The 24,920-nt window shown below is 40.5% G+C and overlaps 2 protein-coding genes across 2 annotated transcripts; one reads left to right on the top strand and one right to left on the bottom strand.

Annotated features, from left to right (window-relative positions):
• Positions 1-1,228: 1,228 nt before the first annotated feature.
• Positions 1,229-2,167, bottom strand: LOC132234200 (olfactory receptor 7G3). Its single transcript, XM_059695245.1, has one exon. It carries the CDS (start codon positions 2,165-2,167, stop codon positions 1,229-1,231), a length of 939 nt encoding a protein of 312 aa, XP_059551228.1.
• Positions 2,168-10,429: 8,262 nt separating this feature from the next.
• Positions 10,430-11,368, top strand: LOC132234537 (olfactory receptor 7A10-like). The gene has a single exon (XM_059695485.1). The coding sequence runs from the start codon at positions 10,430-10,432 to the stop codon at positions 11,366-11,368; it is 939 nt and encodes a 312-aa protein (XP_059551468.1).
• Positions 11,369-24,920: the final 13,552 nt, after the last annotated feature.

Below are 24,920 nucleotides of genomic sequence, written 5' to 3'. Positions count from 1 at the left end.
CGGTCGTACGCCAATTACCATGTTTCTCTTTTATTAGATAGGATATATATGTATATATACATATTAATTTATATGAAAGAGCAATGGAGAAAAATATTTGACTTGATGGCAAAGAAGAGCAAAGTAGAGTAATTGCTTTACAAAATAGCAAGATTAATTATGGTGCTATAGCAATATTGAGGATGGGGGAATTTTCCCTTTTCCCTCTTAGTTCTTCTGGGGTTGAATAATTAAAATGACATTAGGCAAATTAACAAGAGAATATCATCTTTTAATAGGTAAGCAAGGAGAATTCACATTAGCATGAACATTTCCAAGACAGTAAGGCAAAATGAGGTATGTATGTCATTCTGGATTAAGAAGGGTAAGGGAGGTATCTAACATTTATTACTTGAGATCCAAAACAATAGCTATTCAGGAAGCAGTGATTTAGGCAGAAACCCAAATATTGTTCCAACTAGGAGGTAAAGGTATGGGATATGTATGAGAAATGAAAGGGGGATAGTTACATGAAAAGAAGGAAGTAATTTCTATGGGTGCTAATAGGCTAAGGAAGGAACTTCTCCAGGTGTGAATAAATTCACAGTAAAGATGAAAATGGACTCTGTAATAAATGTAATTGAAAGTAACTTCACAGGGTGACCTGATCATAAATTCCTCACTAGGCAAGTCATGATGGGTAGTCATGACTCAGGCCTATGCAAAGCTTACCTTCAGCTTACGCAAGCCCTGTTCATTGTTTTGTGGGTCAAGGTGGAAGCCAACATGTGGCAGAATGAAATGCAGCCCTGTGGTATTGTGCCTGGACCTACCTGATCCCAGAAGTTTTTCTTGGGGGAAGATACTTGTTTTTATCATTTGACACTATTGGAGTTGAGACTTTTGCCTTATTGCAGCTGAAGATATAAATCCTCACTGATAGAATGAAGTATCTCAAATCTTCTCAACATGTAAACTACTATAATTATGCCAATTTCATAGATGAGGAAACCGAGCTTAGAGAGTTGAAATAAATTGTTAAAGACCTAGAACTGGTTTAACAGAGGGAAGATTCAAACTCAGAGGGTCTGATTCTAAAATGCTCACCCTTAACCAATTGATCTCTGGTATGGGGTATTCAAAGAGGTTGGTTAGGCTTTCTGGATCTCTCATTATTTATTTCTCTGTCTTATTCGAGCAGTGTAAGCCCAAAGCATATCAATGACATATGCTGAAATTTCATGACATATCAATGAAAAGATGATATTCTAGAGATGAGCTTACTCAAAGCCCCTATCATGTCCTTGTTCCTCAGACTATAGATAAATGGATTCATCATAGGGGTGACCACTGTATATATCACTGATACAATTGCACTTTTCCTGGAAGAGTGCGTAGCCTCAGAACTGAGGTATACCCCAAAACCCGTCCCATAAAACAAGGAAACAACTATTAAGTGAGACCCACAGGTGGAAAATGCCTTATACTTTCCACCAGCTGATGGGATTTTCAGAATGGAGGCCACAATTCGAGTATAAGAGAAAATTATCCCAGAGAGAGGAACAACACCCAGCAAGCTGGTCACTAAATACACAAAGAGGTTATTGATGAAGATATCAGAACAGGCGAGTTTGAGAATATGAGCTAATTCACAGAAAAAGTGGGGGATTTTCAGGTCTGTGCAGAAGGATAGCCGTAGTGCCATCAAAGTGTGGAGCAGGGCATCCAGAACACTAATAAGAAAGGACAGCAGGACCAGCAGCCCACACAGTCTGGGGCTCATGATGATGTTGTACCTCAGTGGGTGGCAGATGGCCAGAAATCGATCATAGGCCATCATTATCAGAATTCCATTTTCCAATCCAGCAAAAGTCAGGACGAAGCAGATTTGGGTGAGGCAGCCCGTGTAGCTGATGGCTTTGCTCTGTGCCTGGATGTTCACCAGCATCTTCGGGATCGTGGTGGTGGTGAAACAGATGTCAACCAAGGACAGGTTGGAGAGGAAGAAGTACATGGGCGTGTGGAGGTGGGAGTCGGAGATAATGGCCAGGATGATGAGCAGGTTGCCAAGCACAGTGACCAGGTACATGGACAGGAACAGGCAGAAGAGGACGGGCTGCAGTTCTGGGTCCTCTGACAGTCCCAGGAGGAGGAATTCTGCAGTATCAGAGAGGTTTCCTGATTTCATGTTGTTGATGATCCTGATAGAAAAGATGAAGGTGATGATCAAACACTACATAAGGGAAACTTCCTTAAACTTGTCTATATTTTTAGACCAAATCAGTTATAGATGTTTTCTCCTGCTTTCTTCTCTTACTCTCTCTTCTTCTTTCCTCACTTTATATTCCCATACAACCTACCTCATACCACCCTCTGTCCCAAGGTTTTGTTTTCCATCTAATCTTTGTGTATTTAATTCAGCAACGTTTTTTAAAATATATTTTTATTGATTTCAGAGAGGAAGGGAGAGGGAGAAAGAGAGAGAAACATCAATGATGAGAGAATCATTAATTGGTTGCCTCCTGCATGCTCCCTACTGGGAATCGAGCCTGCAACCCAGGCATGTGCCCTTGAACACAGGACCTTCAATCCACAGACCAACGCTTTATCCACTGAGCCAAACCAGCTAGGGCCAGCAACTATTTTTGGCTTAAAATTGTAGTTCCTATATTTATCAAGATTGATATAAGGAGGTTTGGTTCATTAATTTTAACATACATTCTCACATCAATGGACATTTGGGTTTATTATAATTTTTCCATGGTAGAGAAGTCTTTATAGAGACACATTCACATGTAATAATAGTGTTAGAATAAGTGTGGCAAATACCCACCAAATTCCACAGAGTGGTAACATCTGAGAGGGAAGGAGGGGAATAAATAATAATAAAGAGGACTTTTCCATGATGACATAAGTTATCCCTGTATGAAGGCAAAGAAAGGCCTTTCTGTGTAGATGTTGGATGTCTGAAACTCAGTTAAAAATAAAAGAAAATAAAGAAGACTTTACGTAATGTATAATACTTTATTATTTTAAAAAGGTGCCTGAAGCATATATGGCAAAATTTCAGCATTAATTCTGGAAAGTGGTTGCATGCTGTTTATTTACTGCTCACTTGTGCTGTTCTGGTGGTTTAAAATATTTATTTTTATTTAAAATAATGTTTTGTGTAGGGTTTTTTCAAAGAAAGACTGAAAATGTAAACGAGTGAATCTCAATCTCCAATCCCAGAGTCCACACAGTAAGGAGAGAGGGATGAGACTTGATTCTCCTGTAAGAAAGAAATCTGAACCAAATATGGAAAAATCGAGAAGCCAAACGTACCCCACCCTTACCCTACTCAGGACCAGATAAATGAGGGAAACCAGAGAATGGTAGAACATCTGTCTGGTTTTTGAAGAGGCTAATCCATGCTCAGGTGGGGAAAGAGTCCCTAGAATTTAGAAGACACAATAGGAGCCAGAAATGATGAAAGCTGATTGCAAATTAGATGAAACAGGGAAAGTAAATATATGAAATTAGTTTCAAATTTCACTTTAAAAGTTAATCTTACTGAACTTTCTCTTACCTCTTGGATGTCCTCCAGATAGGCTGGTTGAAAAAAAACAACTGTCCAATATTTCACAGCATTTACTGGGGCACTTAAGATTACCTAGGAGCCATCAACAAGTAACTCGTCTTTCCCCTGGAAATTGAAGTGTGGAGGTGGGAAATCTGTCCCCAGGAAGGGCAGGTGGACCAACGAAGGTAGCTGGGCTTCTGGGAAAGAAGGATCATCTCAGGAGACTCAGGTGTGCTGGTTTTTGACCTGGGATGGGCTGTTGAGTAGAAGGGTCACAGGTAGACTAGTTGCCGTCTCTGTGGCCTTGGGGGCTCAGTTCCCAAAACTCCTCATTATCCAAATGTGTACTGTCATTTCCCCCAAGGCAGTTCATTTCCTAAGGAGCACAGCTCATAGAAGAGAACTCCCGGGTGACTGATTGCTGACCCTGAGAAGACAGGTATATGCATCATTCTCTTCCTACATGTTTCCTCTTACCTCCAGGGAATCTCATGCTAGAGTTCTTCGCTCTGAACTTAAGGGAACTGGTGGGCTTCTCCTTAGACCAATTCCCAGCTTTCTCTGAGTATCATTAAAGGACTAGAGAACTAGAGTGTGTATCTCCACAGGGACAGAGACTCAGAGATGCAGAGAAGGTGCTATGGGATCATCTCCACAAAGCCACTCTAAGAAAATTTTCTCTTTTCTTAATTAAAGTCCCTTCATAAATGAGGTTAGTACTATTGTAGGAAAGGAGGAGCAAAGAAACCAATTTACTAGTTACTTGGCCAGGTTTTTAGAGGTTGTCTAAAAAATAGATACTAAAACCAACACTCTTATAGAGATCACAAAAAAGCACTATCTATAAAGGAAGCAATTGATAAAATGACTGCATTAACATTGCTAAACTTTGAATAATATACAGGACCTCTCTGTATTATTAATTCAATTTTTCTGTAGGTGTAAGAGTAGTTCAATAAAAGTTTTAAAAAGTCAAAAAATTAAAACCAAAAGTGGTAGTCCTGGCCCTGACCAGGTAGCTCAGTTGGTTAGAGTGTCCTCCTGATATACCATGATTTTGATTCCCAGTCAGGATACATATAAGAAAGAAGTACAACAATAAATTGATGTTTCTCTCTCTCTCCCTCCTTCCTCTCTCTCTGTCCTTTCCTCTCTATCTTTAAAATCAATAAATTAAAAAAAAATTTCAAGCGGTATGGCTACATACTCATTAAAATGGCCAAAGTGAAAAAGACAATGTAAAATATTGGCAAGATAGTGGAGTTGTATATTGGTTGGTTTCCAAACTACTTTGGAAAATTGTTTGGTCGTATTAAATAAATGTGACCATGTGTATTCCCTGGGCCCCATAAATTGCACTCCTAAATATATTTCCAACAAAAATATGTACAACTGTGAGCAAAAAAAAATGTATAAAAATGTTTATAGTAGAACTATTTGTAAATTACTCCAACTATAAACAACTTAAATGCCCAAAACAATTGAATGAGTAAATTGGGTTGGAATCAAGCAGAACCTGACAGAATCCTCTCCTTCGTCCCGCACAACAATTGAGATTTTAAAATATAGGCACACAGTCTCCCCATTCCCCAAAGGCAGCAGCAGTTAACTGAAACCCGAAACCTTCCCTTGATAGGCTTCTCTACCCAAATATGTGGCAGAGAAGAAAGAGAATAAAGGTGAATTAGACTGCAAGTGTCCTGGCCAGATGACTACTAACCTTGAAAGCAAGGGCTTAATTCTAAGGCTGGTGGGAAGCCATTGTGAGCAGATGTCACACTATTAGACTTGCATGTAGCAGAGCTAGCTGCATGGTGAAGATGGAACGCAGGAAGCATGCGCTTGACTGAACGTAGAAAAGATTTAAGGTTTCATAGTAGGGTTGTGGAACATCCCTAAGAAACATCAAAACCTGCAGGTAATCTTTATGAGTTTATTTGAGCCAAACTAATGGCAATTGGTGGGAAGCAAAACCCAACAGATTGAGAAAATGCTCCAAAGATTGACAGTTTTGCAGCTTGTTCTCTTGGCGTTGTAGTTTAGAGGGCAAAATGGGCTTTCATCACATAATTGCCCAAGTCTTGGGTCTCAGCTTGTAGGTGAGTGCCATCAGTGACTACAGCACCTATGAGAAAGTCCAAAACCAAGAACCCTCGCCTAGGGTGACTGTCAGAAGAGGCTACCTGAGCAGGTGCTCCTGAAGCAAAAATCTAGAAGCTGTAGCCATGCATCATTATTTTCAAAATTGGTTGCTGAGAGTATTTTAAAGACTTTATATTTTAATGTGTATTCAAAACTACACTTGACCTTGAACAACACAGATTTGAATCCACTTACACCGGATTTTTCAAACTAAATACGTACAATCTTGTAAATGGATTTTCTCTTCCTTGTGATTTTCCTTTCTATTGAATTTATTAGGGTGACACCGGTTAACAAAATTATACAGGTTTCAGGTGCACAGTTCTACAACACATCATCTGTGCACTGTGTTCAGCACCCCAACTCAAATCTCTGACCATCGTCATTTATCTCCCCTATCCACTTTCCCCTACTCCTCCTTACCCCAGCACCTTATGATTTTCCTAATAACATTTTCTTTTCTCTACCTTACTTTATTGGAAGAATACAACATATAATACATACTAGAGGCCCAGTGCACCAAATTTGTGCACTGGGGGGGGGGGGGGCGGGGGCGGGTTCCTCAGCCCAGCCTACACCCTCTCCAATCTGGGACCCCTTGGAAATCCCTCTCACAATCCAGGACTGCTGGCTCCCTACCACTCGCCTGCCTGCCTGCCTGATTGCTCCTAACTGCTTCTGCCTGCCAGCCTGATCACCCCCTAACCACTCCCCTGCCATCCTGATTGATGCCTAACTTCTCCCCTGATGGCCCAGTCACTCCCAACTGCCCTCCCCTGCTGGCCCAGTCACCCCCAACTGCCCTCCCCTGCCAGCCATCTTGTGGCTGTGGGCGCCACCATCTTTGAGGGCAGTGCAGTCAATTAGCATATTCCCTCATTGGCTGTGGGTGCTGCCATCTTTGCAATGGCGTGAGGATCAATTAGCATATTCCCTCCTTATTAGATAGGATGACATACAAAACATGTGTTAATCAACTGCTTATGTTACCAGTAAGGCTTCCAGTTAACAGTAATTACATTTTGGGGGATTCAAAATTTATATGGGGATTTTCCACTATGTGGGAGGTCAGCACCCCTATCCCCTATGTTGTTCAAGGGTCAACTGTATATCAACAGCACACGCGCGCGCGCACACACACACACACACACACATTTTGCTGGATTGGACTGAGTTAAAAATGTGAACCAATGAAGAGTTGACTTTCATGTCAATGAGAGTATTGGCAACAACCATGAAGACGGTCAGGAATGACTGATGTTTGGGAAACTGCCTTCTGGAAAAGTGAGTGGTACTTGGTGAAGGTACTGTCTTCGCTGTTGGGCATCTTGATCAGCCCAGACTGTGAGCTTTCACTTTGGAACAGAACAGAAGCAGGAGAGAGGAAAGGGCTCCTGTTTACCCTCTCTCAGGTAATTGGCAAGCCAGTGGTTCGCTTCCTTCTACTGAAGGATTGGAATAAAGAGAGAACAATTTGGCTAATGAGGAGCTTTGGAAATAAGGCCCCTAGGGCCAGAAAAAAAAAAAACTATAAAAAGACTACCTGTTCCCCATTAACACAGTCACCCCTGCCAGAAAGACACCTTGTCTCTTCTTAAAGATTCTTGTCCGGAAAATGCACGACTGTCTCCCTGAAATTCTCGAGGACCAATTTGTCTTCAACATTCACGTGAATTCTAGGAAGAAACTCGGCCTCAGTGATATTCTGTTGGGAAATCCTGGAGATACAGAAATCCCTTGTAAGTTCTGGAGGACAGGGGGCAGCTTGTTATTATGATCCCCACTTGGAGGTAGTCCCGGGGTAATTAAGTATGAAATCTAAATCGACCGTACTCTGAATATTGCCCCCAGACCAGCAGCCAGAGTTGAGGTCACGGGCTTGCGACCTGAGCAGTTGCAGAGGACCCCACTCTTAGTTTAATGCTCTGTCGTCACTGTCTTGAAATTTTTGAACAAGGGGTCCCTCGTTTTTTATTTTGCACTGAAACCTGAAAATTAAGCAGCCCAGCCAGCCAGCCGTAATCAGTATTACCTGAGGGGTTCTTGGAAATGTAATTTCTCAGGCCTCTCCTACATGTGCTAAAACTCTGGGGTGGGGCCCAACAATCTGTGTTTGTTATTTAAATTTTAATTTTTATTTGTTGATTGATTTCAAAGAGAGAATAAAGGGGGAGGAGAGAGAGAGAGAGAGAGAGAGAGAGAGAGAGAGAGAGAGAGAGAGAGGAGAGAGACATTGATTACTTGTTCCACTTATTTATGCATTCATTGGTTGATACTTGTATGTGCCCTGATAGGGGATTGAACCTGCAACCTTAGTGTATCAGAGGGATGCTTACCAATTGAGCTACACCGGCCAGAGACACAATCTGTGTTTTAAGAAACCTGCCAGGTGGCTCTGATGCATGGTCAAGTTTGAGAATTGCTGTTTAAAGTTACCCCTGATTTTTCATTAACGACTTGGCATAGTTCCAAGTCCACTGGCACCACATTTGCAATTGTTTCTGGCTCCACCAGCCCCTTTCTCTGACCCTAAAATGCAGAAACCAATTCCCTTCTCAAAGGAATCAATATTTCTAAAAATTTCTAAGGATTCCAGGCTGCTCTGATGCACCGCTTTATTTCCCAGAAAGGCCAGGAGAGGACTTGTGCTGCTCTGTCCTCACAATGCTGGTTTGAAACTCAATCCTTCAGAAGCGACACTGAGATTCAAGGGAAGAAGGTCGGTCTCCCTGTCAACTTGCTTCTTGATGTGATCAAGGGTCCTCATGGAATTTTCAAACTATTCCTTTCCTCACATCTCAGATGTTGTCTCACGGATGCTCTCTCTCTTTTTGCTTCCTCCTTCTCCCCTTTCTCCTTCTTCTCTTCCTCCTCCTCCTTCTCTCTTCCTTTCCTTTCCCCTTATCCCCTCAAACACACACCCTTCTAGGGGACGATCCTCTCAGGTTCTATAATAGCGATATAAATAATGTAAATAGTGTGCACACACTCTGCTGTGTGGTTTATTTTTTTCTTTCAAGTGCATTCCTGGAATGTCGGTACTATATTCTCATTTTCATGACACAGATAAGATAAACAAAAAAGCTCAAGCCTATTCAAGGATTTTCTTCCTTGGCTCTGCACAGGATTTAAATTCAGGGGTGGCTGATCCTACATCATGCCTCCGAAATTTCTACAGCAGTGGTTCTCAAAGTGTGGTGCCCCATCCCCAGCAGTCTCCGCATCATCTGGGTACTTGTTAGAAATGAAAATTTTTGTGTTATATTGTAAATCAGCAAGCTGAACATAGGATGCCTTAATGAGCCAATTAATTTGGAGTCTTTTATTATGCTAGCGGGCTCAGAGGAATGCTTCCAGAGTCTGAGCAAAGCAATCATGGAGGAAGTTTTCCCTTTATATGTCTCTAATGTCTTTGTCTCCTAAATATGGGACTTCTGGTCCCTTTTGCAAGTTTCAAAAGAGCCCTATGTATGCTAAGCAGATATCTCGCAGGAAGCCTGTAGGCTTGAGTGCAGTTCGGTAGCCTTGAGTACAGATAACTAGAAGACACCTGGTATGGGGGTAGCTAGGGACGGCAGCAGAGCAGCTTGCAAGGTCAGACAGTTAAGCTTATTTCCCTATCATTAGAGCAGGCATGTTTTACAGAAGCCAATAATAGCAGAATTAATTCACAGAACAAAGAACCTTCTATGTCTCGGAGAAATTTCAAACAGCACTCATCTCCTTTGCTTTCTCAACACTCCATGCATTCCAGTCTTCCTTCACTGATGCTAAGAACATGTGCTCCCTACTAAATAATAATAAAGAAATAAAAAAGAATGTGTCTTTCCAAAGCACACACCCTGAAATGAATAGTTCAGTGTTGCCTAAAGCAGAAAATGACACATTTTCATCCATAATGTTTTGTGCTGGTATTTGCATACCAGCTCTTAGAATTATTCACACTTAACAATTTATTGACTCAGCCACAATGTGCAGTGTTAGTTTTAGGAGGCGGTGATTGCTGAAAGTACATCACCTCAGGTGTAACTATTACAGGGGCCAGATGATGCAGGATCCTGATGCCAGAGTGAGGACTTGGGCGTTTATTGGATAGAACGCCCCTGAAGTGATCCACGAGGATGTGCTGGACCTTCACTGGTTCCTTTGGGAAGATTTCTCTGCAAAGATACTAGGGTTTGAATGCACTCAAGAGTGCTCAGAGGAGCCCTGCTGCATAGCTTGGTTGGTTAGAGCGCCATCCTGATACACCAAGGTTGTTTGTTCGATCCCCAGTCAGGGCACTACAAGAAACAACCAAAGAATGCATAAATAAATGGAACAACAAATCTATATTTCTCTCTCTCTCCCTCCCTCTCTCTAAAATCAATTTTTAATAAAAGACTGCTTGGAGGGCAGTAATATTCTCTGAGAAAATTAAGTCATCTAACCAGGTTTGGTGCCGTAAGAAGAAACTACTAGAATTTAATCCTAGATTTTAAAATGGCATGTGACCATCATAGTTCCTTAATAAAATAAAACAGCGCTTGTTTTCATTTTTTTAATTATACTATTGGAAAAATATATGATGCATACAGGTCACTCAAAAATTACTTGGTGAAGGAAGGAATGAGTAGAGAAACCTGAAGGGGAGAATTGTTTAAATATTACTAGAATTTAAGGCACAGCTCAACGACGTGTGTCAAACAAGTGATGTCTGTTTCATTGTAACTCATGTCTCTGTTTTCCAGCAGACTCATCCATAACATGGAGTCAGAAAACCAAACAGAGGTAGCAGAATTCCTCCTGCTGGGCCTCTCAGAGGCCCCAGAGCTACAGCCCCTTCTCTTCGGGCTGTTTATGACCATGTACCTGGTCACTGTGCTTGGGAACCTGCTCATCATCCTAGGGGTCAGCTCTGACTGCCACCTCCACACCCCCATGTACTTCTTCCTCTCCAACCTGTCCTTTATTGACATCTGCTTCACCTCCATGATAGTCCCCAAGATGCTAGTGAACATCCAGACAGAAAACAAGGCCATCACCTACGCAGGCTTCCTCACTCAGGTCTATTTTTTCCTATTTTTTATGTGTATGGACAATTTGCTCCTCACTGTGATGGCTTATGACCGCTATGTGGCCATCTGCCACCCTCTGTACTACACGGTCATCATGAACCCATGCCGTTTTGGTCTGCTGGTTCTTCTTTCCTTGCTCATTAGCTTTATAAATGCCCTGCTCCACAGTCTGATGGTGTTGCCTCTGTCCTTCTGCACAGACTTGAAAATCCCCCACTTCTTCTGTGACCTCGCTCAGATCCTCATACTTGCCTGTTCTGACACCCTCACCAATAACATCCTTTCATATTTAGTGACTGGCCTTTTGGGTGTGGGTCCCCTTTTGGGGATCATTTTCTCGTACACTCGAATTGTCTCCTCCATCCTGGGAATCCCATCAGCTGGTGGAAAGTATAAAGCTTTTGCCACCTGTGGGTCTCACCTGACTGTTGTTTTCTTGTTCTATGGGACTTGTGTTGTAGTCTACTTTAGTTCTGTATCCTCTCTCCCATCCAGGAGCAGGGCAGTGGCCTCAGTGATGTACACAGTAGTCATTCCCATGATGAACCCCTTCATCTACAGCCTGAGGAATAGAGACATAAAGGGAGCTTTAAGGAAGTTCATCTCTAGTACAGGTTCCTTTTCATGATTCTGTCATCTGCCTTGGGTGTGAGCTTCTAGATGAGTCGAAGGGCATGAAATACTGTGTATGCCAGAAATCATCACTCTTCCATAATTCAATTCTTCTAGCAAAGTGGTTAATCATGGACTTTCTAGTCAAATAGCTTTGTATTAAATCCTGCAGTTCTGTGTTTTACTACTTGTCATTTATCAGCTAACTTAACTCTGAGTTCAGTTCACCATCTACAAAATAGGCAGGGTAATATTAATTACACACTTAATAGTGATATTGGGAATATTTCTCATATATTGGGATATATGAGATAATTTAATATATATGTTTCTATTAAGTACTAGTAAAATTTAATGAATAATTATTGGATGTTAGTGAACTTGTAGTAAAAACTCATTTGCCTCCACATTAAAATATTGATTAAATAAATTCTCATTTCACCCTCCCTTTGAGTCATCATCATCTTTATCTTTATTTTGTTCTCCTTTGTGCTAGAATCTAAACAGAGAAATATATTTGAGTAGATTCTACTGAGATTTTTTATTTAATCCATGAGTTACATAAAAGTGCACTTCATAATGTCCAGGTATATGTAGGATCTCCTTATGCTTTTGTTATTGATTTATAATATATTGCATTGTGAATACCCTGTATAATTTTAATCCTTTGAAATTTATTGAGACTTGCCTTTGTAGCACTTGTGGTCAAACTTAGAACATAGTCTGTCATGAAAAATAAATGTCGTATTTTGATAAATATGTAATTCTGTCAACTCAGTACATTTTCTATATATGTCCAAATTTTGATATAAGTCAAGTTTTTAAATCATGTTTAAAGCTTATTTATTTTGACTGTTTTTTTGTCTTCTTGTTGTATCATTTATGGAGTGAAGTATGTTAAAATCACTCAGAGTGGTACTGAATTTGTCTATTTCTGCTTGTAGTTCAATCAATGGGCCATTGAGTACAACTATTTAAGATTGTTATGTCTTCCTGGTGCCTTGAATCTTTTATGTTTATAAAGTTACCTTTGTTATCTCTGTAGGTGTTTTTACATTAAAGTCTACTTTGTTTGATAGTAATGTTCTGTAGGTACATGAGCTTTTTCTGGTCCTTCCAGGTGGGGGAAACCTGACTGTAATCCATATACCCATTGGATTGCTTCCAGTTCTCCTCTGTTTCTAAGAGATATTCCTCTGGGGTATCAACCCAAGATACCCTTCATTCCTGAGTCTGCAGACACCTAAGGCTCATATTAGTCACTCAGCTGCCTCTTCTAGACCACCTCAAGGAAGAATTCAGCCAGAGTATCTGGCTCACCTGCCTGGAGCGCTATCCTCTCCTAATCTCCAGGCAGTAATTTTCCCCCCTTTGGCTTTCCCAGTCCCCATTTCCCCCCAGCTTTATTGAGGGGTAACTGACATATAACATTGTGTAAATTTAAGGTGTATTTCAAAAGTATTACCACCATGGCATTAGCTAATACCTCCACACGTCTCATGATTACCTTTTATTTTTAGGGAGAGACATTTAGGATCTACTCTGTTAGCAACTTTCAATTACACAATGCAATATTAATTAATAGAGGCCCGGTGCATGAATTCATGCACCAGTGGGGTCCCTCAGCCTGGCCTGAGGGATTAGGCCAAAACTGACTGTCCGACATCCCCCGAGGGGTCCCGGATTGCGTGCAGGCCAGGTAGAGGGGCCCCACCAATGCACAATCAGGGCCGGGGAGAGACACAGGAGGTTGGCCAGCTGGGGAGGGACCACAGGAGGGCTCCAGGGTATGTCTGGCTCATCTCGCTCAGTCCTGATTGGCCAGACATCAGCAGCAAACTAACTTATCGGTTGGAACATCTGCCCCCTGGTGGTCAGTGCACATCATAGCGAGTGGTTGAGAGGCCTTAGCATATTGCACTTTGATTGGTTGAACGGACGACCAGGCACTTAGCATATTAGGCTTTTTTTTTTTTTTAAATATGTTTTATTGAATTTTTACAGAGAAGAAGGGAGAGGGATAGAGAGTTAGAAACATCGATCAGCTGCCTCCTGCACACCCCCCAGTAGGAATGTGCCTGCAACCAAGGTACATGCCCTTGACTGGAATCGAACCTAGGACCCTTCAGTCCGCAGGCCGACGCTCTATCCACTGAGCCAAACCGGTTCGGCGCATATTAGGCTTTTATTATATAGGATAGTAACCATACTGTAGACAGTACACCCCCAGAACTTATTCATCTTCCAAATGGAAGTTTGTACCTTTGACAAACATCTTCCCATTTTCCCTACCACCTGCCCCTGGGTCTATGGGTTCAACTTTCTTTTTCTTTTTTTAGATAGAGAGAGAAAAAGAGAGAGAGAGAGAGAGAGAGAGAGAGAGAGAGAGAGAGAGAGAAACACACACATCAATTTGTTGTTCCACCCAGGAATCACTGGTTGATTCCTGCATATGCTCAGACCAGATTTTCTGAGGATTAAACCCCAAACCTTGGTCCATCAGAACAATATCCCAACCAACCGAGGTACCCAGCCAGGGCTCAACTTTTGCAGATTCCACTGCAGTGACTTCTTACTAGCATTGAAATCTTTGGTGCTTTAAGTTACACTTTTTAATGTACATGACATCAGACTTCATTATCTTCAGCTGGAGGGCTGGTCCAAATTTCCCAATCTACAATTACCGGCAGCAGAAGTTCTGAATACAGATCTTTCAATCAATGCTTTCTTGGGTTTGAAGCTATTTCTGTACCAACAAAAAGCCAGCTTCAGGAAGGGAACCGTCTTTCTAAGCTGAAGTACCTATTTTCTGAGGTGTGTTCTATGTAATCTCTAAGAATGTGTTGGGGAGAAAGCTTGTATGAATGAGGGGCTAGGAACTGAGGCCTCCATTAAATCCTGAAAGAATGGAGTTTGGAGAACTTCTGGGTTGGTGAACAATTGTTATTGTCTCTATGATACAATAACAATTATTTGGTCTTTGTCCCTAGTTCCTGGGACACAACTCTTGACTAAGTGTCTGATTTCTGTAAGGACCAACCTGTGATTAGTGGGTTGGAAAGTTGCTAAGAGAGTAGATCTTAAGTGTTCTCACTACCACACACATTAAAAAAAGGCATTTATGATATGTATGGTGATGTTATCTAATGCTATTATGGCAATCATTTTGCAATATGTAAGTATATCAAATCAACACCTTGTACACTTTAAATTGGCACAATGTTATATGTCTGTTATATCTCAACTGGTGGGGGAGAGGTGTTGGAGGGTGAATCAATCTCCAATGACCCATGATTGAACTGGTTGCGCCTATGTAATGAGGCCTCCACAAAATCCTAAAAGAATGGAGTTTGGAGAACTTCTGGGTTGGTGAACAAGAACACCTCCAAGGGCTGGAAGGGTGACGTGCTCCAAACTCAACAGGACAGAAGCTCCTGTGCTCAGGACCCTTCTGGACCCAGCCCTATGTGTTTCTTCATTTGGCTGTATCCCTTAGTGTCCTTTGTAATAGAGAACTCATCTAGTAAGTAACCAGTTTTCCTGAGTCCGGTGAGCTGCCCCAGCAAAATCAAACCAAGGAGGCGGCTGAGGGAGCCTCCAATGTACAGCTGTCAGAAATACAGGTGACAACCTGAACTTGCCATTGACATTTGAAGTGGGTAATGGAGGCAGGGGGTTGGGGGGAGGGGAAGAGCAGTCTTTTGAGACTAGGCCCATAACCTGTCAGAGATGCTATCTCTGGGTAGGTAGTGTCAGACTGAGTTAAATGGTAGGACACCCAGCTGATATCCAGAAAATCTGATAAATCTGATAGTTGTTTGGTGTGGTGGGAATCCCCCTACACACACACACACACACACATCTGTGGCTAGAGTATCAGAAGTGAAGTACTGGCCTAGGCCAGGTTGCTCAGTTGGTTAGAGTATTATCCTAATATGCCAAGGTTGCTATTCGGTCCCTGGTCAGGGCACATACAGGAATCAACCAATGAATGCATAAATAAGTGGAATAACAAGTTGATGTTTCTCTCCTCCTCCTCCCCCTCCTCCTCCTCCTCCTTTCTTCTCCCTTCCTCTCTCTTAAAATCAATTTTGAAGATAAGAAGAAGAAGTATTAAGTATGACATTAAAGGAGACACAGTGAGAAATGAGTTTTTCTTTAGTCCCACCTAGCCTAAGATGTTTACTATATAGCCCATTATGAAAAGTTTGCTTCCTACCTTATTCTGTCTCTCAAATAATATCTGAGGTTCTTCCTTCCCTGAATTTTTATAACTAAAATTTGACAAACTTCATATAAAAATCCAAGTTCAGCTGTAGTGATTTAAATAATAAGTAACAAAAAATGAGTAATGATCAATAATTCCAAGGGGGAAATCAAGTTGCATTTTAAAGTTGTTTGAGCCTCCTTTTTTTCTGCATCTCAAAATAAATTTAGTTTTTTCAGACATTTTTGCCCAACCTTGAAAGCGTGGTTCTTTCCCAATGGAAAGGTGAGAAGCGATTTTACTGCCCCCTGCCTCCCCAACATTTGGATCCGTTTAACTTTCTTAATTTATTGATACTATTATTTATGTCCCCATTTCATCCCCTTCGCCTACCTCCACCCAGCCCCTGCCCCCTGCCCTTTCTCTGACAATCACCACACTGTTATCTGTGTCTGTGGGTTATGCCTATATGTTCTTTGGCTAATCCCTTCACCTTTTATCCCGTACTTCCTCCCCCCTCTTCTCTGACAACTGTCAGTCTATTCCATGTATCCATGCCCCTTTTTCTATTTTGGTTGACAGTTTATTTTGTTTGTTAAATTCCACATATAAGTGAGATTATATGGTACTTATCTTTCTCTGACAGATTTATATCACTTAGCATAATAATTTCCAGGTTCATCCATTCTGCCGCAAAGGGTCAGATTTCCTTCTTTTATTTTACCAATGCATAGTATTCTATTTTATAAATGTACCACAACTTTTTATTCACTCCTCTACTGATGGGCACTCTGGGCTATTTTCAGATCTTGGCTATTATAAATAATGCTGCTATGAATATAGGCATGCATATATTTGGTGGAATTGGTGTTTCAGAATTACTAGGATAGATTCCCAAAAATGAGGTCTCTGGGTCAAGAGGCAGTTCCATTTTTAATTTTTTGAGGAAACTCCATATTGCTTTCCACAGTGACAGCACTAGTCTGCATTCCCACCAACAGTACACAAGGGTTCCCTCTTATCCACATCCTCGTCAACACTTGTTTGTTGGTTTATTCATGGTAGCCATTCTGGCAGGTGTGAAGTGATGCCTCATTGTGGTTTTAATTTGCAAATCTCTGAGGATTTGTGATGTTGAGCTTTTTTTCATACGTCTTTTAGCTATCTATATGTCCTCATTGGAGAAGTGTCTATTCAGGTTCATTGCCAATTTTTAAATTAGATTGTTTATCTTCCTGGTGTTGAGTTGTATAAGTTCTTTATATATTTTGAAAATTAACCCCTTATCAGATGTATCCTTGGCAGATATGTTCTTTCATATAGTGGGTTCTCTTTGCATTTTGTTGATGGTTTCTTTTGCTGTGCAGAAGCTTTTTAGTTTGTGGTAGTTCCATTTTTAAATTTTTCCCTTTATTTCCCTGGCCCTAGGAGATAATATTGGCAAAAATATTGGTATAAGAGATGTCTGAGATTTTATTGCCTATGTTTTCTTCTATACTTTATGGTTTTATGGTCTCACAACTTATATTGAAGTCTTTTATCTATTTTGAGTTTATTCTTGTGTATGGTGTCAGTTGGTGTTCTAGTTTCATTTTTTTCCATGTACCTATCCACATTTCCCAACACCATTTATTGAAGAGACTGTTTTTTTCCCTATTGTTATGTTCTTGCCTCTTTTGTTAAATATTAATTGACCGTAAAGGCATGGGTTGATTGCTGGGCTCTGCGTTCTTTTCCATTGATCTCTATGCCTGTTCTTATGACAGTACCATGCAGTTTTGATTGCAATGGCCTTGTAGTATAGTTTGATATCATGTATTGTGACACCTCCAACTACTCAGGGCCTTCTTTTGTTCTATATAAATGTTTACGATATTTGTTCTAGATCTGTGAAATATGCTATGGATGTTTTAATAGGAATTGCATTGAATCTATAGATTGTTTTGGATAGTAGGAACTATGATGTTAATTTTTCCAATTCATAAGCATGGTATATGCTTCTACTTTTTTGCATCTTCTTCCATTTCTTTCTTCAATGTCCTATCGTTTTCTGAGTACAGGTCTTTTACCTCCTTGGTTAGATTTATTCCTAGGTAGTTTTATTGTTATTGTGGCAATAGTAAATGGAGGTTTTCTTAGTTTCCATCAATTTCTGGATATTAATTTTATATTATGCTACTTTATGGAATTCATTTATTAAATCTAGTTGCTTTTTGGTGGAGTGTTTAGGGTTTTCTATATATAATATCATGTCACCTGTGAATAGAGACAGTTTTCCTTCCTCCTTTCCAATTTGGATGCCTTTTATTTCTTCTTCTTTTCTGATTACTGTGGCTAGGACTGAATATGCATGGTTAAAGCAGACATCCCTGTGTCCTTCCTGATCTTAAGGGAAACACTTAGTTTTTACCGGCTGAATATGATGTTGACAGTGTGTTTGTCATATATGGCTTTATTATATTGAGGTATAATAAATATACCTCAATTTTTTAAAATATATTTTATTGATTTTTTGACAGAGAGGAAGGGAGAGGGTTAGAGAGTTAGAGACATTGATGAGAGAGAAACATTGATCAGCCGCCTCCTGCACACCCCCCTACTGGGGATGTGCCTGCAACCAAGGTACATGCCCTTGATCGGAATCAATCCTGGGACCCTTCAGTCCGCAGGCCGACGCTCTATCCACTGAGCCAAACTGGTTAGGGTGAGATATGTTCTCATTATTCCCACTTTGCTGAGAGTTTTTATCATAAATGGGTGCTGGATTTTATTAAATGCATTTTCTGCATGAATTGATATGATCATGTGGGTTTTATCCTTCATTTTGTTTATGTGGTATATCATGCTTATTGATTTGTGGATATTGTACCAATTTTGTATCCCTGTAATATATCTCACCTGATCATGGTATATGATCTTTTTTATATACTGCTGGATCCAACTTGCTAAAATTTTGTTAAAGATATTAGCATCTACATTCATCAGAAATATTGGCCTATAATTTTCTTTCTTTGTAGTGTCTTTATTTGGTTTAGAAACTAGGATAATTCTGGCCTCATAAAATGAGCATGGGAATTTTTCCTCCTCTTGAGATTTTTGGAATAGTTTGAGAAGGATAGGTATTGGTTCCTTGAATGTTTGGTAAAAGTCATCTGTGAATTCATCTGGTCCAGGACTTTTGTTTGTTGGGAGTTTATAATTACTGCTTCAGTTTCACTAGTTGTAATCTGTATAATCCAATTTCCTGACTCAATTTTAGAAGATTGTATCTTTCTAGGAATTAATCCATTTCTTCCAGATTTTCCAATTTGTTAGCATATAGTTACATCTCCTCTTTGTTTCTGATCTTATTTATTTTTTCTGATGAGTCTGGTTAAAGGTTTGTCAATCTTGTTTATCTTTTCAAAGAACCAGCTCTTGGTTTCATTGATCTTTTATATTGCTTTTTAGACTCTATTTTGTTTATTTCTGCTCTGATCTTTATTATTTCCTTCCTTCTACTCACTTTAGGCTTCATTTTGTTGTTGTTTCCAAGTTCCTTTAAGTGTAAAGATAGAATGTTTGAGTTTTCTTCTGTTTCCCGAGGTAGGCCTGTAATACTATGAATTTCCCTCTCATGACTGCTTTCACTGTGTCCCATAGATTTGGGGTTATTGTGTTCTCATTTTCATTTGATTCAAGGTACCTTTTGATTTATTCCTTGACCTCATTATTAACCCATTCATTATTTAGTATTATGGTATTTAGCCTCCATGATTTTGTGTGTTTTTTCAGTTTTTATTTCTTGTGTTTCATTTCTAGTTTCATAGCATCTTTCAGAGAAGATGCTTGATGTGATTTCAATCTTCTTAAACTTACTGAGACTTGTATTGTGTCCTAATATGTGGTCTGTCCTAGAAAATGTTCCATGTGCACTAGAAAAGAATCTCCATTCTGCTGCTTTGGTGTGCAATACTCTGAGGATATCAATTGAATTGATTTGACTTAGTGTGTCATTTAAGGCCACTGTTTTCTTGTTGACTTTCTGTCTAGAAGATCTACCCAGTGATGTCAATGGAGTGTTAAAATCCCCTACTGTGACTCTATTACTTTTATGTCCATCAAGATTTGCTTTACATATTTAGGTGCTCCTATGTAGGTACATAAACGTTTACCAAAGTTATGTCCTTTTGTTGGCTTGCTCCTTTCATCAGTGTGTAGTGTCCTTTGTCTCTTACTATAGCCTTTGTTTTAGTCTATTTTGTCAGGTATAATTATTGCTACCCCAGCTTTTTTTCTATTTGCATCAAATATCTTCTTCTATCCCTTTACTTTTTAGTCTGTGTGTATTTTTCATTCTGAAGTGGGTCTCTTGTAGAGAGCATATATATGGGCTTGCTTTCTTTTTCTTTCTTTCTTTCTTTCTTTCTTTCTTTCTTTCTTTCTTTCTTTCTTTCTTTCTTTCTTTCTTTCTTTCTTTCTTTCTTTCTTTCTTTCTTTCTTTCTTTCTTTCTTTCTTTCTGTCTTTTGTTAATCCTTACCCAAGGATATTTTCCCATTGATTGTTTTTTTAGAGAGGGAAGGGAGGGGGAGAAAGAGAGAGAGAGAAACATTGATGTGAGAGAGACACATCAATTGGTTGCCTCCCATACACACCCCAACCAGGGCCAGGGATCAAGGCTGCAATCAAGATACATGCCATTGTCTGAAATTGAACCTGACCCCTCCAATGCACAGGCTAATGCTCTTACCACTTAGCCATGCTGGCCAGTGCTACCCTATGTATCTACCCTATGTATTTTGATTGAAACATTAAAGTGATTTTTTAAAAAATATATTTTATTGATTTTTTTACAGAGAGGAAAGGAGAGGAATAGAGAGTTAGAAGCAGATGAGCAAGAAACATTGATTAGCTGCCTCCTGCACACCCCCGACCTGGGGTATGCCAGGAACCAAGGTACACGCCCTTGACTGGAATCGAACCCGGGACCCTTCAGTCCGCAGACCGACGCTCCATCCACTGAGCCAACTGAGCCAAACCGGTCAGGTCTAAAGCGACTATTGATAGGTACGAATTTGTGACCATTTCATTCTGCGGGAGGTTCTCCTGCGCCTTTGAGATGTTTAGCTGCATTTCCAGATTCCACCATTAGATGCCAGTAGCACCCTACCAAAACCCAGTTGTGACACGACAAAATAATCTCCAGCACTACAAAATGCTCTCCGTTGAGAACCACTGCTCAAAAAATAAAATAATGTTTTAATTGAAGACAGGTAAGGTGTCTTAGAGTAAAGCAGACATTTGTATCTGTGTTTCAAATACAGCAGAGTAACAATATTGAACTTTACCTGTGCTGTTGGAAAACCATGTTTCAGGAATGACTTACTACCACAAAGAACCTCCCTTTCCCAGGTGACACAGATAAGACTCACTGATGATCAGCTTGTTTACCTATAACAAGGCCAGACACAACCCCTCCAAATTCCCATTCTTTTGTCTCATAAATGAGTAGGTGAAATATTTGTCCCCTTCCCAACAAACCATCTAGACACAGAGGTAAACATTTCTTGTTCAGCTAACAGACTCCCCTGATTACAGCAATAATCCCAAATGTGCAATCCTTCCACCTATAACTCGCCTATTTTTCCCTATAAAGTTTTAAAACAAAACCACCCTGCGGAGACACTCTGATTTTCAAATGTGGGTAGTTTTCCCTATTGCAATAGCCTGAATAAAATCAACCTCCTTACTTGCTCAGTTTTTGTTGTTTGCCTTTGACAAAAAAAAAAAAAGAAAAGAAAGGAAGGAAGGAAGGAAGGAAGGACCACAAAATGAGGTGGAATAGAGAGTGAGCTCAACTGAAAAAAAGCACAAACTTACAGTTATCAGATTAACAACTTTGGGGTTGTAATGTGTAGCGATGCGATTATACTAATAATGCTACATCTTGTATTTGAATGTTGCTAAAAGAGTAGATCTCAAATGTTCTCATCATGAAAAAAATAAATGGTAACTACACGGCTATGTGATAGGATGGAGGTAATAGTATGGTGATGTGAAAGAAAAACACTAGCCCAAAATGGAGTCACTTGTGTTAAAGCTAATGCTACCAAACCTAGATTTAATACCTGACCTAGTTGCTGCTTCAACCTCTCCCAGACATTTAATCAAAAAGTCTGGAATTTTCTGGTCAACACCATGATATCACCTGTCACATGGGCCCTCTCTAACCCCAATAGAAATAGCAGGAAATCCATATGATGAAAATGGTTGCCATTCCCTTCCCCCTAGTAGTTGATGTCCTGGTCTAAAAACAACGCATTCTTTTCTTTTGTTAGTAGCCCTCTTGCCCACTCTTCTTCTGGTAAAAACTTTCCATTTTGTACAACCCCTTGGAGCACCCTTCTTGTTGCTACATGGGATGCTGTCCAATTCACGAATAGCTTATTAGAGCCAATTGGATCTTCAAATTGAAAGATCAGTCGGAGGCCAGAATCAGGTGACACAAGCTTTATCAGAGGAAAGACCTGCCGGGTTGTCTCGAAAAGGGAGAGCAGCAGAATGTGCAGCGATTAGAACTCTTTAAGGAGAATGAGGAAGGCACAAGGGCTTGGGGTGCTTGGCGAGAGCTGGTTGGTTAGTCAATGTATATGTCCATACAAGGTGTTCCTTCTGGGGTGGGGCCATATCACATTTACAGTAAATCATCGCCATTCCAGGGATGGGTGGGTTTAGTGATCTCATTCCACGGAAAGGTCAGTGAGTCATCGCCATTCCAGGGATGGGTGGGTTTAGTAATCACATTCCAGAGACATGTGAGTCTGTCACAAATTTGCTCGGTTGAATTTTGTTCTTTAACAACTATTATACTCAGAGAAAAATCACTGCAGTTGTTCTTTTCTTTTATTGGAGGTGTGATTCACAACTTGTAATATTTTCCATTTCCTGTGTGTGTGTGTCTCTCTCTGGCTGTCTTAAGCGAGGGATTCTACAAATGTTACAACACTCTTATTGCCACAGCAATGAGTGGGACTGCATTACTTGCTTTCCCAGTGCTTTCACCTGCACCTCATACAAGACTGACATTGATGATAACTTGAGTAATTGTGATGCCACTTTCTGCCATGTGTTCCCCAAGCCCCATTTTCCCCTCACAATGAGGTCATCCTGGAGCTTTTCAAAGTGTAACCAACCCAGTCCTCGACTCCTACTTTGAGAGTTTCTTTTCTGGTGCCAATCCTGCTACCCTTTACGATATCCAGCAAGTCCCAATAGGCTTCAGATGACACACTGAATTTAGAATAACTCGAGAAGAGTGTAACAAGGCCATATTTACAAAAGTATGGGCAGGGTTTGGGGAAATCACAAGGCATTGTGCAGTAATTGATGGCTATTAAGAGAAATTTGCATTACAGGAGTAGAGAATTTGGTCTGATGGATGCAGCCAGCCCTCAGTGGCCTGCAGGGAAGGACACGAGGGAACAAATATCTAAATCTCACTCTTCTTCCCTCTTGCTAATCCTACCCCATTGACACAACCCAACAGGAAGCCAGAGGGCAAATAAATCTCTTAATGTGGACGATAAGATTAGCCTTCCTGGGCAACAGGGCTGGGAAGAATATGAGCTAGTAGCAAACAGAAAATATCCAACATCTGTATGAGAAATGCTCACCTGTCTGAATTAAAATAATGGACTGGAGACAGAAGTATGGTGAAAACAAGACTTTTAATAGTTCGCAAGAGCAGGTGCCCGTAGCTTGTATAGGCAGGCACAATACCTGGAGTAGCAGCACAGCCTATTTATCTAGTCCAGTGGTTCTCAACCTTGGCTGCACATTAGAATCACCTGGGAATCATCCTCCGGAAATTCTGTTTCTTTGTTACTAATGCTGTGGCCCCACCCCATAACGAAACAGAATTTCCGGATGCTGAGGCCCAGAAATCAGGATTTTAAAAAGATTCCCAAAGGGGTCGTGACCCACAGGTTGAGAACCGCTGATCTAAGGGTTTTAAGGGTGGAGATTTTAGGGGAGGTCCCAGGGGAAGCTCTCAATAGACTATTCAGCAGCTTTCCAGGTGTGCCCTTTCAGGGTTGGGGTCTCCACTGATTGATTGGTCAGTGCCAGGGTCATTATTCAATGCAGCTCTTCCTGAGGTCAACCTTGGCATCACTTGTAGGTGTTGCTGCTTTGCTGAGCCTGGAGCTGAGATACAACTAAGGCTTAGAAGTGATCTCTAAGGAGGAAAGGTCAGAGGGTCTAAACCAGTGGTTCTCAACCTTCCTAATGCCGCCGCCCTTTAATACAGTTCCTCATGTTGTGGTGACCCCCAGTTTCATTGTTATAAATTGAACATAATTAAAGCATAGTGATTAATCACAAAACAATATGTAATTATATATGTGTTTTCCGATGGTCTTAGGCGACCCCTGTGAAAGGGTCGTTCAACCCCCAAAGGGGTTTCGACCCACAGGTTGAGAACCGCTGAAAATGGAATGACCAGCAATATGAAAGGTGGGGGTTGGGAGTCCCAGTCGAATGACCAGAGATTTGCTAGGGGGCTGAGGTTCCACTCTATAATAAGCAACTGAGGCTTTCTGCCCTGGTGACCTTTAGTACCTGGCCCATCTCCATTGCTTTGTTCATGTCTGTCTAATTGCCTATCATAATTAGACATTTATATAATTTACTAAATGATTTCCCTGATAATTCTAGTACTCACCTGTCACCACATAGTTATTAAAATATTATTGACTATATTTCCTATGCTGTCCTTTACATCCTGATGACTATTTTGAAACTGCCAATTTGAACTTCTTAACCTCTTCATCTTTTTCACCCAGATCTCCAACCCACTCCCTTCTGGCAGCCATCAGTTTGTTCTCTGTATCTATGAGTCTGTGTCTGTTTTGTTTGTTCATTCATTTTGCTTTTTAGATTCCATATATAAGTGAAATCATATGGTATTTGTCTTTCTTTGTCTGACTTATTTCATTTAGCATAATATCCTCTAGGTCCATCTATTTATGTTGTCATAAATGTAATATGTCATTTTAAAAAATATATATTTTATTGATTTTTTTACAGAGAGGAAGGGAGAGGGATAGAGAGATAGAAACATTGATGAGAGAGAAACATCAATCAGCTGCCTCCTGCACACCTTCTACTGGGGATGTGCCCACAACCAAGGTACATGCCCTTGACCCGAATCGAATCTGGGACCCTTCAGTCTGCAGGCCGACGCTCTATCCACTGAGCCAAACTGGTTAGGGCTATGTCATTCTTTTTTATGGCTGTTGTATATAGTATGTACCACATCTTTATCTAATCATGTATTAATGGGCACTTAGGTTGCTTTCATATCTTGCCATTTGTTTTAAA

This window comes from Myotis daubentonii, chromosome 5, assembly GCF_963259705.1.
Source record: "Myotis daubentonii chromosome 5, mMyoDau2.1, whole genome shotgun sequence".
NCBI classification, from domain to species: Eukaryota; Metazoa; Chordata; class Mammalia; order Chiroptera; family Vespertilionidae; genus Myotis; species Myotis daubentonii.
Note: the sequence above shows the minus strand (reverse complement) of the source record. Positions and strands in the feature narration are given on the sequence as shown.

Bases quoted from the DNA above. Each gene is read 5' to 3' on its own strand.
- LOC132234537 (XM_059695485.1), top strand. From the start codon at position 10,430: ATGGAGTCAGAAAACCAAACAGAGGTAGCAGAATTCCTCCTGCTGGGC.
- LOC132234200 (XM_059695245.1), bottom strand. From the start codon at position 2,167: ATGAAATCAGGAAACCTCTCTGATACTGCAGAATTCCTCCTCCTGGGA.